Below are 16,374 nucleotides of genomic sequence, written 5' to 3' on the forward strand. Positions count from 1 at the left end.
AGGTTCGCAGTCAAATTTTTTTTTTTTAATCTTCTACCTCCTTGATGTTATGATTGGCATATCTTCAAAGGAGAAGTCAGACTTGATCACAATCTTACTTTATATTTTACAGTCTCAGGAAAAGGCTGCTAGAAGAGATGAGGGCCCCGAGCATCGCAGAGACCAGGATTGGCCAGCGGTCATCCGTCCCCGAGCGAAGCCCACAGCGGGCCGACTCACACCAGGGTGCTGAGGTGTAGCTTGGGGGTGGGGCACTTCACAGGCCCAGGTTCACTCACAGCACTGGGACGGCACTCATTTTATGCTGGGGTCTCCTGGGGACCCGCAATACCCGCAGACCAAGTTGCTGGGCGTGAGTCTGCCCACGGGAGTGGGGAGGCCTGAGGAACCCTGACGCCCCTTCATAGTCAATCCTGCAGACACCACGTGGGCCCGCTGGGCCTGTGACCCTCCCCCCAGCATCTTCATCAACAGAGCCAGGAAACAGTGAGGCTGTGGGGGCAGGGCAGCTAAACACAGGGCCCACCCCATCCCCCCGAGTCTGACACCCCTTCCCCATAGGACCAGACTGGCCACCTCCCCACACCCTGTCCCTCTCTAAGGGGAGCCCCGGGAAGGGGAAGAGACCCTCGAAGGTCCAGCCCAGGCAGGTGCCAGAGAAAGACGGGAGCCTCCGAAAAGGCGCAGGGTGCTTACCATCGTCTGTGACCGGGGCGTCCCTGGGGTCCGCAGGCGAAGGCCATCTCTGAGGGGCCACCGGTGCAGACAGGACCCGGGGCGCTCTCCAAGGCGCGTGCACAAGGCTGCGGGGCGCGGGGTCGCCGTCCCTGGCGGGCGCGGGGGCCTTCCGGGCCGCATAGGCACCCAGCGCAGCAACCAGACGCTGCCTGTCCACCCCGCCGGCCACTTTGGGGCTGAGCTCGTCCGGCTGCAGCCGGCGGAGCGTGCGCAGGGGGCGGGCCCCTGCGAGATCGGTGCGCGCCGCGGGAGCGTAGGTCAGAGCGGACGTCTGGGCCACGAAGGTCAGCACGCTGTCGGCCAGGGCGTCCTCATCCTGCAGGGGCAGGGGACAAACAGCGGTGAGTGCCCATCGCCAGCCACGCCCCGAAGTGGCACTGGGTCTGGACTGCAGACGTGTCCCAGCACCCGGCACCCCGAAGGCGCACCCCCAATGCGCCCAGGTTCGCCTCCACCAATGGGTGGTCGCCTCCGCGTTCCTCCCGCAGTCTTTCCACAGCATCTTTACTGAAGCGCAGCCCGCACGCCACGAGCCTCGGCCCATCCGTCCTCAGACACCACCTGTCTGACCCCGGGCACCTTCACCCCTTCGCGGTTCCCCTCCCGCAGGCAGCGGCTCATCCGCGTCCTTCTCCCGCGCGTGCCCACTGGGACGCTTCCTGTAGGGCAGCCCCGCGCAGCCTTTGGGGTCTGCGCCGAGCATGCCGACCCCGTGGGGCACCACCAGGCCGCGGCAGGCACTGCGCTCCTTTGTACCCTGAAGTCAGCTCTGAGGACAGAGGACGCGCCGTGTGTTTCATTCATCAGCTGGGGATCCTTTGGGTTCTTTCCGCTTTGGGGCCATTGTGAGGAACGCTGCTGTGAACAGCCGTGTACAAGCCTCTGTGCGGCCGTGGGTTTTCCTTCCTCCCGGCTGATAGGTGGGTGGCCCTGCACTAACTGTGCAGGAGCCGCGGACCGTGTCCTCGCCGGGGGGCGGCGTGGGCTCGATGTCCGCAGTCACCGGCTTCCACCGTAGTGACCGCTGTCTGCCTTCGGTGCCGGCCTGAGCGGTGAGGCGGTTCCTGCGGGTCGGGTCTGCGTCTCCCCACCGCGGAGTGATGCTGACCCCTTCGCCCGCGCTGTGTGTTCCGCGGGGAAGGTCTGCCCGCGCCTTTCCCTGCCCCGGGGTTTGCTGGAGCCCCGCAGAGGGTCTCCCACAGCTGCACCACCCTGAGTCTGACGCCTGGGTTTCCCTGCAGCTCCTTTCCTCGCCAGTCACTGAAACCCCTTTTGAATCTGATCCTTTCGACAGTGGTGTCCAGCCGGCGACACTGCCGGGGCTTCTAGCTTCACACACAGCCTGGGTCCAGGCCTTTCCCTGGCCTCCGCCGCCTTCCCTCCTCACTCAGGACACTCTCTCAGGAGGATGTGTCTCATCACATTCTGTTTTGCCCACAAAATAAGGCCCAGTTTCCTCATCTCGGGGACGGCTGTAAAAACGTTAGAAGTCTCTGACACGGCGCCATCAAAATTTCATGGCCAAACAGTGATCTCCCACTAGAATCTGACTCGGCACTGCCTTCATGGCGTGCTCCGGGTGCTGGGGCCGCAAACTCTCAGAATCGCATGGGTTCACATTTTCTACATTCCCCTCCCTCGGGTGGAGAAGGAAATGGCAACCCACTCTAGTGTTCTTGCCTAGAGGATCCCGTGGACAGAGGAGCCTGGTGGGCTGTCGTCTCTGGGGTCGCACAGAGTCAGACACGACTGAAGCGACTTAGCAGCAGCAGCAGCCTCCCTCGGGGCACAGTGTCGGGCCAAGGGTACGTGCCTGGGGACCTAGCTAAGACAAGCAACCATCACTGAACTTTCGGTGGTTCAGACTCCCAAGGCTGCTGTCTGTCTTTATTAATAACACCGGGGTTCAGCCTAACAGGACAGGTTTTGGGGCAGCGAGCCTGGTTCAGGAGCCCCGGGCACTCCGCATGGTCTCCTTTGTCACATACGAACTTGGGCCAGTCGCTTGACCTTCTGATGCTCGGTTTGCCTCTGTTACAGCAGACTGACCGTTATCTGCAGCATCGCTTTTATTTCTCAAGTGATGGAACTGCGCTGTGCTCAGTCGCTCAGTCGTGTCCGACTCTTTGAGTCCATGGACCGCAGCCCGCCAGGCTCCTCTGTCCACGGGGATTCTCCAGGCAAGAATACTGGAGTGGGTTGCCCTCCTCCAGGGGATCTTCCTGACTTAGGGATCGAGCCCAGGTCTCCCGCATTGCAGGCGGATTCTTTGCTGTCTGAGCCACCAGGGATGTAATTGTAGCTGTCATCAAAATGTTTAACTCCATCCAAGTGCTGGCTGAAATCAACTGCTTTTCCTTTAGAGGAGGAAAAGAAAGATTCACAACGGAGAGAAGGAGGGGAGGGAGACAAGACACCGCCACAGCAAGCAGCCCTCCAGCACTTCTGCACAAACTGGGCGCGAGGCTCAACCTCGAGTTCCGCTGACTCCCGCTGAGCGAGGCTGCCTAGGAGCACCTGGGGGCCCAGCGCAGGGCTGGATGGCCTCTGGGAGGCTCATTAACCTGCCAGGAGCACCAGCCCTCTACGTGCGACAGCAGCTTCTGCTCGAAGGGCCTTTCATTACGGTCGGGTGGAGAGGCGGGTGGAGGCCCCGCGGGCCCCCCGAGGGGGTGACCGTCAGGCCCCGTGAGCTCCGGGACGGACGGAGCGGCATGAACAGCTGGGTGGGGTCCCCGTGTGCTCTGAGCCAAGTTAGTGAAGAGGGAGAGGGGGGTTTCACAGTAACGCCAACTCTCCCAAGTCACGCCCCGCACCATGAGAGGTGGCAGGGGCCCTGGTGTCTGGGGATCGTGTGCCACGCCCCCAGGTGCCCAGGCCAGCATGGTCAGGGGCAGGGAGCATCCTCACGGTCACCCCATGTCCGCGGCTTCATGTCCTGACGAGCGAGCAGAGGGTGCTGGCCCCTGTCTCGGACCCCACTTCTGCTGTCAGTGACCTTTGCCCTAATGGGTTATCTAACTCCAGGTGGCAGGGGGTGGCCGTGGCACCCAGCACAGAAGTGGAGGTGCTCCCGCTTCCTCGCGGCTCGCCCCCGGCTCACTCACACCAGTGATATCGCTCTTTACCATCTCACACCTGCGCCTCGTCTAAGACGGAGGGACCCGGGCACAAGCCCCGGGGCAGCCATCCATGGACTCTTCCCACTCGCACCTCTGAGTCAATAAAATTCTGGGACCGTCCTCAAAGCCCTGTTCTGAAGGTGTTTTAAACTTCAGTTCAACAGACCTGTGACCTCAGGTTTCCCAAGGTAATGCTGAATAATCGTTAAGTCGGCAGTTGCCCAGATCTGGAGATTAGCGGCCGAAAAGCGTGAGAACTGGCCAGCTTCCAGCACCCGATACGTTAACCCTGCAACCACGAGTCAGGAGATCTGACCTGGGCCTCGCTGGTGTGGTGCTCGCTGTGTGTGCTACGGCTGAGAACTGCAGTCAACGCGGCAGAAACGGACCCTGAGACGCTACCCAGCCCACCGTGGTCCACATGAGACACGCAGACAACTCCCTACACGCCCCTCAAGGGTCTGCTGAGTGATCCGGGGGACAGAAGGCATGCTTGGGAAACCAGCAGAGTCCTGTCAACACGATTCTGCACAATCTTTGTAACTTTCTAACCTCTTTGAGCTCTGCTTTTACCACTTGCAAAATTGTGGGGAGGGAGGCACTGAATCCTTTTTTTCTTAAAGCAGTTGTATTAGGGAGAGTATAGGTGCCCAGTTCAGCGTATGGCTCAAAGGAGGCACTAGATAAATGGTGGCTGCCTCAGCATCACCAGCATCAGCATCAGCGGCATCACCAGAGCAGCATCTCACCATCAGCAACATCACCAGCATCAGTACCATCAGCATCACCACCATCGCCAGCATCGCCATCAGCATCACCAGCATCACTACCACCGCCACTGTGTGCTGAGCTCTGGACCACACTCTACATTCTGTGGGGGAAGAATGGCTCACACGTGGGCCTGTCTTCAAACAGCTTGCCAACTGCAATGGGAGTCAAGTCACAGACCTGAGTAACTAGAGTGGAAAGAGTATCAAAGAGGTTTGGTGACAGGCAGTTTGGAAGGCATTAGTCATCCTGAGCTGGGGAAGAAACCAGGGCCGCCTCCTGGAGCCAGGCGACGCCCCTCCTGGAGCCACAGGGTGCATCGCCTCCATGCCTGGGCGGCTCCTCTTGCTCCGAGCCGTGCCGGGGCCGGGGTCCTGGACCCAAAAGTCAGGGTTCCTTCCTCCCATGAAGTCCGCCGGCCCCAGTCCCAGATTGCTCAATTACGAGTTCAGCCTGCCAGAGCCTGAAGGCTCTCAGATGCCACATGCCAGGAGACGCTGAGTGAGTGAGATTTTTATGTATACACTGGTCACTCACGCTCGTCAGATATTCTCTTGTGCCAAGCATCCAAAACAAATTAGGAAGCCCAAATTGGGCCATCTTTTGACCACATAACAAACACTTCCTCCAGTTTGTCTCACAGCCCGAAGGCAGCGTTGACAAGCACACTGATCAAGACACACTTGCTGCGGGCGTGACAAAGCACGGAGCGGGGGGCTGTCCACAGGCTGCCTGACGAGGCGCCCCAGTGCCACTAGCGGCGGCGAGGTTTGGGGGCCGGAGGTGGGTCTCGGAAACCCCCACTTCCAGAGCATAATGGACAGCCGGGTGCTTTGCGCTGCCCTCTTGTGCTCAGGCCGTAGAGGGTGATCCTGGCCAGTCGTTCCGAGTCTCTCTCTCCCCTTAACACTCTTCAGGCCCTAAGTGCCCTGCCCACTTCCCATGCTGGTCTCCTGAGGTGTCACTCTCCCCGACAGCGCTGTCCCAGGACAGGGCGTTCCTGCATCCGGAGGAGCCTCACGCGGGCCTGCCTTTGACCACGGCGCCCGTGCTCTCTGCTGCTGTCTGTGCCATCAGTCTCTAGAGCGCACGACATCAGATGCTGACGGGGTGTTAAGTTCCAAACCACAGGGGCGATGATTTCTGCAGGAGGTTTACAGCAATACGAAGCCTGGGTGTTCTGTTCCGTACGTCTGCCCGTGATGCTACATTAGGTAGCTTGGAACTGGTCTTGGAGACCACGGAGGGCAGGCAGTGCGTGCGGTGTCTTGCCCCGGCCCTCCCTCACCTCTGCTCCAGCGCACCCTCCTCCCGCTCCATCCTCCACAGCAGCTGCACCCACAGCCTCACGCCTGTGGTCAGAAGGCCCCGGGGGTGCACCGAAGCAGGAAGCCGCCACCGCCTTCTGTGCGCCCTGGGTCAGCGTGAGGCGGGCAGGAGGCGCGCTGCCTGCAGGGTCCACCCGGAGGACTCGGGATGACAGTCACAGCGTGGGTGGCATTTTCCAAGCGCCAGGGCTGGGCCGGTCTTTGACTTGACGTGTTTCACTTCTTTCTGACCCTCTCAGCCACCCGCTGGTAGAGACACGACTACCCTCATTTCGTGGATTAGGAGACAAGCTCTCCGGGCAGGAGGGCCCAGCTGGGATCCGGCCCCAGGCCTGGCTTCAGGCAGAGCCCCAGGGAAGCGGGCCGACCTGCAGGCTGCCTGGTGGAAAATGCAGAACTGCGCTCAGCTGGGTCTGGAGGAGGCAACTTGGGGACCTTGCTTCAGCTTAAAAAATAAACGTGTGAAAGCGGGACAGTGACTCCAGGGCCCCGAGTTTCTGTGCTTTCCCCCGAAGTACAGTTTTCCTACCGACCCTTTGTACTCCTGTCGGCACGTACTTATCTTCCACAAAAGCTAAAAACCTCACAGTACATTTTAATTGTTTTGCCTTAAGTATCCAGTTGTTTTTGTCCAGAAATTTACATATATTATGTGGTTTTGTCATTTCTGGTTACTTGCCAATTTACCATTTCTGCTTCTTTCCTTCCCTTTAGTAGATATTGGCGTCTCTGTATCAATTTTCTTTAAGCTAAAGAACGTCTTTCAGCACGTCTGAAGTACGAGTCTTCCAGACACAGATCCTTCCTGCTCCACCTACAGTTGTGAACAGTGTAGAATTCAAGTTGACAGGGTTTTGTCCCCTTTCTAGTGGTTCCACTGCTTTCTGGTTTGCTAACGAGAAGTGAGACATCGTCCTTATAACCAGCCCCCAGATGCAAGGCAGCTTGTTACCTGAGGATGCCTTGAAGATTTTCTATCTTTGGTTTTCCCCCACTTGCTTATGATATGCCTAGATTTTGTTTTCTCTGTATTTATCCTGCTTGAGGCTCACTAAGTTTCCTGCATCCATGCTTTGATTTGTTTTATCACTTTTTGGAAAAACAACAGCCACTATTTCTTTAACTATTTCTCCTGCTTCCTTCCCTTCCTCTCTTTCCCATGTAGGATTCCAATCGTACATGTGAGAGTACTTGAAATTGCACCCTGTGTCTTGGGCGCTTTGTTCCATTTCACACTCTTTTTCTGGACTTTTTGTTTTATTTTTGACCATGTCTACTGACCTGACTTGAAATTCACTGATTCTTCTCTCTACTGTGGCTAGTCTATTGTTAAGCTCCTCGGATGAGTTCTTCACTTCTGATCTTCCTTTAATTTAATTTCTACCAGCGGGTTCTTTTTACTGTTCCCTTCTCTCTGCTGCAACTTTCCCTCTGTTCATTCATGCTTTTTGCCCTTCCCCACTCAATCCCGTGACACACCTACCTCACTTATGGAGATGTGCCTTTCTAATAATTCCAACCCCTGAGTCGTCCCTGGTTCTCCTCCCATCAACTCTCCTCTCTTGACCAGAGTGACATTTTGTTGTTCCTTCACCTGTCTCCCGACTTTTGATTGTATGTTGGATCAGTCATACATAATTGGGATTGTACGTTTGATTGTTGCATGAGTGAGCAATGGAGGTCGAAGCAAACGATATTTAACCCTTCTTCTCTCTGTCCGAGTCCATGGAATCTGCCACTGAAATGGGTGTGGATTTTGTTGCCAGTCGGTCAGATTTGGTCAGATACTGAGGACAGGATGAGGCTCAGGTCCAAGCCGGAGTCAGCCTGGAGCGTTGCCTCATGCTTTGCAGTCAGCCGAAGTTTTCTGAACCTGGAGCTCTCTCTGATTCACAGCCCCACATGACATGTGCAAGACACTTCTTTTCCTGGCTTCCTGCACCCTACACATCGACTTTTCTCCGCCACGCTGTCTCGCCCCAAGCCTTCAAGGGCTGAGATGTGCTCAGCAAGGCTTGGCACTCCTGGGAAGGACATCTCTCAGTGCCTGTCCCTGATCCCACCTCCCAGGTCCTTCTCGGGCACTGGTGCTCTGGGCCTGACTCTGGACTCCACCCTCATGCTAGTCTCCACTGAAAACAGCTCCTTAAAAACCTCAGCTGCATTCTCCCCTGCTTCCCCCATGGTCCCTGCCTCCAGGGACGTCTCTGCAGTCTCTTCTTCCCTAGAAGGGACTCTTCCCCTTCTGAATTTAGTTTATTCAGAGGTCTTTGTATTCTCAGCTCCCTGGGTTTTTTCCTTTAAGGCTACGGTTTAGTAGCTCACCTGGCTTGTTCCTATTGCCAGAGTGGACTGGAGTGGTCTCTTGACATTCTGCCCTTTGAGATAATCCAACTGTCTTCAACTGCTGACTTCCGGCTGTTCGTCCAACACCCATCCTCTGGGAAGCCCCCGACCCCATGTGCTCCCCTGGCTCAAGTTCAGCGCAATAAATTCACAGCACTTCTCTGACGATCATGACAGCTAGATGTTTGATGAGACACACTCCAAAAAGATGATTCATACAGTAATCCACTGGAAATTGGTTGCATCATCAGTGTAGAAAGCTAACACTTCCAACTAAGAGACGTCATCAGCTGACCGGGGGAGGGGAGGTCGGCCAGCACCGCCCAAAGCCCTGGCCGGGTCCGCACGGACGCTTCTCATACCCAAGTCCACGTCAGCTCATCAGAGAGGAGACGAGGGCTTTCTCCTCAGTTAAACCCTGGACAGAGAAGATAATTTCTAGACTTTTGCGTCTTTTATGCATATTGAGAAGCATCTATCTCACACAGAATAAAAACTCCTGAGCCCTGACCCCCGAGTGCTCGTTTTCCGAACGATCCTTGTGACCATCACGCTAAAACGCTGTGTGGTGAGACGACCACGGAATCCGTCATTCAAACTGGAGGCTCCTGAGAGGGGGAGGGCTCACTGGTCACTTCAAGGAGCAGCAGCGCAACGCAGCACAGTCCAGGCTGGACCCCAGGTGCGGGCCTCCCTGGGTGGGAGTTTCACAGACTGGAGCAGCCAGACCTCCTGGCCCGGCTGCTGCAGACGGCTAGAAAGGACCGCGGTGTGCCCGCACCCCCGTGTGCTGAGACAGAGAGTGGCCTGGGGCGCAGGCGTCATCTCGCGGGCAGCCCAGGGCTCAGCCCCAGGAGGAGTGACTGGTCCCAGCAGAGAGCGGGTGGTCTCCCTCGATGGGGTGGGTGCTGGACAATGCCCAGGGCTGGGCCCACCGCGTTGGGGCGGGCGCTGAGGCTCTGCAGGGAATCCCAGGGTCAGAGCCTGGGCCCCAAGAGGCGGGCAGAGCTGAGCCCGCCTGTGCTCCCCGGCGTCGCTGCGGCCCCTCCCAGAGGACCCAGGCCCCACCTCCCATGCCCCTCCGTGGCCCCGTCACCCCACACCCCGGTCTCCTGGGCTCTGACAGCTCAGTGCCCCCCAGGCAGCAGCCAGCCACCTGGGGTCCAGGCAGCAAGGCTGCCCACGTGTGTTTCCAGCTCTGGTGCCAGAGCTCACGTCATAGAGCGCCCAAAACCACGAGAAACGGGCTGACGGGCTCAGGACTAACCGCCACGGACCGCCGTCACCGCCCAGCTGAGCGGGCTGCCGCGCCCACCCGGGACCTGGGCACAAGGCTACATTCAGCGTCCCCGCCACCGCAGCAGGAGGCTCGTCCAGCTGCTTCGTGGGGACGTTTCACCGGACTCCCTTCCACTCCGACTTCTCCGGCGTCTCTGTCGCTGATGGAGCCGCGTCCCTGCCCTCCTGTCGCGGGAGCCCCAGACGATTTCTGTTTGATGTTCTCAAATCCCCAGCATCGAGAGGGCGAGGAGCGAGGCTGGTTTTCCGCTATGAGAGGAGATGCAGTGTGTCCTGGCCGGCGGGGTGCCAGGCAGCGGCCTCGCCCCTGGGTGCTGGGCGTGGGGGGGGGTGGTCACATATCAGATGTCCTTTGTGAGCAGGCTGTGCCCCTGTGAGTCCCTCGTGGAGCCAAGCACGCCCCTGAGCATCCAGCAGATGGCTTTCAGACTTGACCTGGTTTCCGTTTTGACTCTAAAACAGGGATGACTACTTCTAGTAACAACGATGAACTGAGCCCTGGGCTGAGAGCTTCATCCTCCCACTGAGGTCCCGACCATCACTGCCCAACGTCACGGCAAGACCCCGGAAGACAGTGAGGGGAGCAGCCTCCCAAGGCTGCACAGCGCTGGCAGAGGAGCCGCGGCGTCAGAGCCTCGGTCACCTCGTGGGCTGCCGTCCACCAGCCCCCAGGGTAGGGTCGTGGCATCAACGCAGCCCCACAGTACCCAGCTGGGCATCTGCTTCACAGAAAATGCAGGATGAAACACCCAAGTTTAACACTACGATGCCCAGTGCGCCCGCTTCAGCAGCTCCTACACTGAATCAGTGTTGGGGCAGCCGGGTCAGTAGGGGTTACAGCCTGTGCTGAGGAGCTTGCAGATGGCCTGCGGGAGAGCCTTTCAACCCCCTCAGGCAGCCCCCCTGGGAGCAGCGGACTTCGGGCTGGAGTAGGGGTATGGCCCTCCCTCGTCCAGCGACTCCCCTCCCGGCCCACGCTCGGCCGCCCCGCACCCCACACAGTTGCCCTGCATGCCCTGGAGCCAGCCAGAAGCCCGAAGGGGTCTGAGAACTGGGCCAACGCGAGCTGCGGTACCTGGGGAACCGAGTCAGCGCCCCTCCTCCGGGAGCTGCGAATGGGGAAGAGCCACGAGCGTGAGGCTGCGGAAAGGGGCGTGTGTGCCACCCAGCACCTAGCGCAGAGCTGGGAGAGGGACACAGCCTGGGGGAGCGGCCCACCCTGCCCCCGGGGGTCCCTGGGCGTGCGGCCTGGGGAGGGGTTGGGGGAGTGAGGGGACCGAGGCCCCGGGGCGTTCATCCACCTTCCTGGTGGCCTCTGGGTGAGACCAAAGGCCGAGTTCTGCAGGCAGCGGGAGTACAGCTGTCCCACACCCCGCCCTCCCGAGCATGCGGACTTGGGTGCTCCCCCCAGAGTCCCTCCTCGGGACATGTGAGGGCCCCAGACGCCACCGCTAGGCCCTTCTCCCCCAGACAAGCCAACAGCTGGCAGCTTTAACCGGCTGTCATAACAGCCCGCCTCCTTTCCCATCTGGGAGGTTAGGAGACCGCTCGCTGCTTCTGTAGACTGCTCTCTTCCACGGGCTTTGAGTCCCGGAGGGCGCCAGAGCAGACTGGCCCCTCTGCAGAAGGAACCCCCACCCGAGGGCCTGACAGCAGGCGCACAGGACGACCCAAAGGAGGGGTGAGGACGGACAGCTGTCCCAGGACACAGGAGGACCAGGGGTGCACAGAGGTCCTCCAGGGGCCGGGGAGGCGCCCTGTCTTTCCACTCCGCCCCTCACTCGCCCAGGACATGGAGGGGAGTGGGGAGAGCCCAGAGGGGCCGCAGGCGTGGGAAACATCCTCTGTGTGCGCCTGGGAGGGTGAAACACCCCGACCCCAGGGCCGTGAGGGTCACTGCCCTGACCCCAGGGCCGCGGGGTCACCACCCCGACCCCAGGGCTGGGAGGGTCACCGCCCCGACCCCAGCGCCGGGAGGATCAGCACCCAACCCCAGGACCACAAGGCTCACCTGGGCAGGCGACCTGTCGGGCTCCAGCCCGGGGAGCGCATCGTTGGCAGCGGCCTGGGACAGGGCCTCCAGGTAGGGCAGGTAGCGCTGCAAGGCCTCAGCCAGCACGTCACCCTCCAGGCTGAGGCTCCGTTCATCCGGGACACTCTGCTTCGAGCTTCTGCAAAGGAGAGGGAGGCGTCAGGCGGTCGTCGGGGCACAGCGTCGGCTCCGCCCACGGGACCCACGATGGGGAGGGTGGCGGCAGGCCCTGTGCGGGCACGCAGGCGCCAGGCCACGCAGTGAGGGCCCAACCCGGCCGCTCACAACGCCCACGGCTGGACCCCGTCTGCACCCCGAGCCTGGTGCATGGATACAGGGGGACCCGGCGAGCAAACCCCGACTTACATTCTCAACAGCCACCCTATCATTGGGGACAGAGACACGCCGGAGTGTGGGGTCGGCCAGGACTTAACTAAGTCCAGGGAGAACCTCAGCGGCAAAGAGGGTTCCCGGGTGGGCAGGGGAGATGGGAAAGCCCTGGGTCTGCTGCCCACCTGCTCTGGACCCGTCTCCGTCAGCGGCCTCCCCTCCCCTCCCCACTGGGTGCCGGGGAGCAGGCACACGGGGTAAGACGGTCGTGCTCATGACCACCTCCCGGAAGCTGTGACCACAGGGGTCCGCGGGGCATTGGCTTGCTAGTCAGCTGACCCTAAGGTGGGGACATGACTCCGGGCCCTCCTGGTGCCCCAGTGTGACCACAAAGGGCAGGCAGCAATCCTGGGGAGCTGCCTGGAGGAAGGGACCTTATTCTTGCAGGTTTTTTTGCTCATCGCTCTCCCTAGAATCTGCATGGGGCCTCGACCACAGTCAGCACTGGAAACAGGGTCCGCTGAACAAATGAGCTTGGGAACATGCAGTAGACTGAGGTGATGCTGAGTTAGCACAGAAACCATGTCCCCACCGCTGACCTCGCAGATGGCATCTCTGCAGCGTCAGGAAGGGCGTCCCTGTGACCAGACTCTGCTGTCACTGGGGGTGAGTTTAGGACAACCAATGGCTGCCTGCAGTGAATGGCAGTGACGCAGGTCATGAACTTACTTGGAAAAAAAATGTCCTGTTTCTTTTTTCTTTAATGAAAATGCATTTTCAAATCATGTAAAACAGTACTCAGCCCCTGTCGAACTTGGACAACTGCAGACGCCATCTGTGGGCAGAGGAGTGGACAGGCTCCCGAGGTGACCACACGCGGGCTCACAGCGCGCTCTGCGGGCGCTCGGCAGGCGGGTGGCGATCGTGAGCCGCAAACTGCAGATAGGCGGCCCTGGCGTTCTCTCGTAGCTACTAAATGCGCTTGACGCGCTCACGAGAAAACGCCGGGTTTCACCTGCGCTTGGTTCCGCATTGACTGCTGGAAGTGCCCTGGAAGTTGGAGGAGGCTAGCCCGGCCTCCCAGCAGAGGCAGCGCTCCCAGCCCAGGCATGCGCTGCAGGCCCGAGCCGAGGGTGAGTGCACGTCCGCCGGCTGCCTCATTTCTCCTGTCCTTCCCCTGGTGTTTGTGTGTGGAGAGACGTGGCTTTTCAGGAGCAGCTGGATTTTTATGTTTACTTACAAATGCATCAAGTATGATACCTGCAGGAAAGGGTGGGCAGAAATGGGCCTGTGGCGCTCCCAGCCAGGCGGGGAGGGCGCGGGGTGGCATGGGAAGGCCGTGGGCACAGCGAGGGACAGAGAGGGCTGGCTCTGTGTGGCCGGGAGCTGGGAGCAGGGCCAGCCTCGCTCTGCAGCCGGAAGGCAGCACGCAGCCTGTGTGCAGAGGGGACTGCCCGCCTGCCTTGGACTCCTGCGGGAGACCCGCACCAGCCCCAGAGCCCCAACGGTCAGGACTCTGGAGCCTGTTATCGCTGCCGCCCTCTTCTCCGAGCTCCCCGGGACCGGAGCCTGCACAGCTCAGACCCGACTGAGGGGTTGACCGCGGCAGGATCTTGCTGGGCCCCCTGCCCCACAGCCTGGTGTCTTCTCGGACAACAACCTTAACAGGAGGAATCTGACCCGTCATCCAGGTGAGAGGGCGAGGCCTGGGGCGCCACTGGGTCTCGCGATGACGCCAGCTCTGGTTGTGCCTGGAAACCACACAAAGCCGAGCTTCCTCTCTGTGCGCACCTTGTGTGTCTGTATCTAGGTGTCTGTGTCTGTCTGTGTCTGAGTATGTGCATATATGTATCTACGTGTGCATGTCCGTGTGTTCCTAAGTGTGTGTGTCTGTGTAACTAGGTGTGTGCGTGTCTATGTGTGTCTGTGTGTTTTGCAGGTGTTGGGTAAGGTTGTGTTACTAATAACCATATCCACTTTCAGTGACCAGGAAAAAATGTTTTAAATATTTTACTCCAAACAGGACTGTTACCTATATGTGGTAACAAACATATCAGTTACCTACATGTGGGTCTTTACTGTGGTTTAGACCCACTCTAGGAATGTTCCCTGGTGGCTGAGATGATAAAGAATCTGCCTGAAATGCAGGAGACCTGGGTTCAATCCCTGAGTCGGGAAGATCCCCTGGAGAAAGGAATGGCTACCCACTCCAGCATTCTTGTCTTGAAAATCCCATGGACAGAGGGGCCTGGCGGGCTACGGTCCATGGGGTCGCAGAGTCACACACGATTGAGCGATGGACACTTTAGCAGTTGCTGGGGTGCGGGTGGCTGCGGCCTCATGGCTGATTTCCCACCGGGTGACAGAGAACAGCCTCCTGGCTAGTGTTTTCACATAGAAAGTCTAATTCTCAAGAACAGATTACTAATGTTAGAGGTTTGATACCCGTATGTATTTCATACAAGCTAGGACTTACAGAAAATCTTCACATTTGAGCTTAATTATCACAGTTGATAAAACTGTCCTGTTATTATTTCTGAAGCCTTTTCAAGTTACATCGGCTCAGACTTAATAGGATGTAAACGTTCAGGAGCCACGTGGTTCTTTGCATCTCAAATCATGGCTATAGCTTACGTGCCCAGTTTTTAATGGATGAAATTTCATGTTCTGTGTTGTCAGAGTAATTTAAGTGAAGTCAATTTACTTTTCTGGTACTTTGTCTATTTTTCTCACTAATTGCTAATCAATGCAAATAGAACTACCTCGTAAATGTGCCTTTAAATAGTCTTATTCATCTTCCCGAGTGTCTGTGCTGGAGGACTGTTTGCAGCTGTAACACATAACAGCGATGGGCATGGCCGTCACCATGCTGTGAGGCATTGCAGGAATTAGCCTGCAACCCGACTTCTGCCTGTCATTCTCCTGAAGCGGATCAAAACTTTGTAAGAGTCCGTTTTCTACCTCGGAAGACCAAGCGTGTCGTCTCCACTGGTCACTTTCCCACCCCCCGCACTGACCTTCAGGCTCCAGTAACACAGACTGCTTCATGTTGTCCCCCAGTGTGCTAGAGGAAAAACTCCGAATTATAAATAGAATCGTTGCTAAGAGCACGCAGCGACCTGGTTCTCACTCCTTTTGTCCACAATCCTAGCCCTATCTAACCATCATTTGTTTTTGGAAATGGTTATTTCTAACCATTTTATTTTTCATGGAAGCAGAGTTCACAGCTCAGTCACGTCTTCTGTGGAACGAAGGGCAAGCAGGATTCCTGGTCACTGTGGTTCCTCCTGTAGTAACCATGTGTCATGAGATCTTTCCCCTGCTCCTCCTTCTTTAGTCAGCAGCTCTGGGCTGGACGGCCACCTGGACATGGCAGGTGCCAGGGGTGCACTGGGAAGGAGGCGGGGGACCCAAAGGGGGATTCCTCTGTTAAGAGTGACTCTGACCTGTCACTTCAAAACCTACCTGGAGAGCCTAAAGGTGACGGCCACAGACTGTAAGTAAAAGACTCGGTTACAAACACTAAAGGTGATGGAAGCAAAGAGTCAGGCTCACAGGGGGAAGAAAGGGCAGAGAAGTCAGGGGTCTCACAGAGACACCCCAATGCCCCAGGGGTCCTAAAAATGCCACCTGACACTGTTTATAAAAGCCACATGCAAATCAGAGCATCCAAAGGGCAGGAGTTTAGAGGATCACTTAGGCAGCAGAACCCAGAGGCCACAGAAGTGGCAATGCCAGTTGTAGAAAAGTGGGCTCAAGACAAACATCAATAAAGACAACAAGGCTCCGTCTGAAACCAGCTGCAGGTGTGACGCCCACAGTGAGGAGGAAATGCTGGGAGCTGGGCTGAAGGTCAGAGCCCCAGGTGTGTGAGGCAGAATACAGTGAAAACGGAAGGGCAGTTTACGGAAACAAGGTTTTTGCCTGAGACATTTCAATAAATCAAAATATAAATAAATAATTTGATTCTGAATAATTTATGTTTATACATAATTATAAATTTTATGTCTAATTTAACCATATATAAAAATGTGTACTCTTAAATAGTGGATACAAGACTTTTAAGTGTCCATTGAAAATTAATAAACATGCAGTATAAACTAGGCCACAAAGAAACCCCAAATTTCTAAAAAGAAAAAGAACATGTCACATTCTCTGATGAAAATGCAGTAAAGGTAGACAGTAATTTAAAGTCTAAAGAACACATGACTAGGACAAAATGAAAGCCTCCACTTACTGCTCCCAAAGGATATACAACTACAGTGGCAGATAGTTGACAACAAAAGCAAACGGGCCTGTCGACACTACAGGATGACGCCAAAACCACACTCACAGGCGAATGCATAGCCTCAAGTGATGAAAAAATAAGGACAAAACTTTCAGCTCAAGGAGTTTCATTAAAAAAAAAAAG

General features: G+C 57.3%; 1 protein-coding gene across 1 annotated transcript in view; it reads right to left on the bottom strand.

The window, feature by feature from the left end:
- Window positions 1-16,374, bottom strand: part of PTPRN2 (protein tyrosine phosphatase receptor type N2) — a 587,908-nt gene that overhangs the window by 367,798 nt on the left and 203,736 nt on the right. The window contains exons 5-6 of the mRNA XM_081535514.1: window positions 11,613-11,772; window positions 697-1,054 (exon numbers count right to left, since the gene is read on the bottom strand). Of these exons, the coding sequence (XP_081391640.1) occupies window positions 697-1,054; window positions 11,613-11,772 (518 nt within the window). The remainder of the gene's footprint in view (window positions 1-696; window positions 1,055-11,612; window positions 11,773-16,374) is intronic.

This window comes from Giraffa tippelskirchi, chromosome 10 (assembly GCF_054371585.1).
Source record: "Giraffa tippelskirchi isolate mGirTip1 chromosome 10, T2T-mGirTip1v1.2.pri, whole genome shotgun sequence".
NCBI lineage: Eukaryota > Metazoa > Chordata > Mammalia > Artiodactyla > Giraffidae > Giraffa > Giraffa tippelskirchi.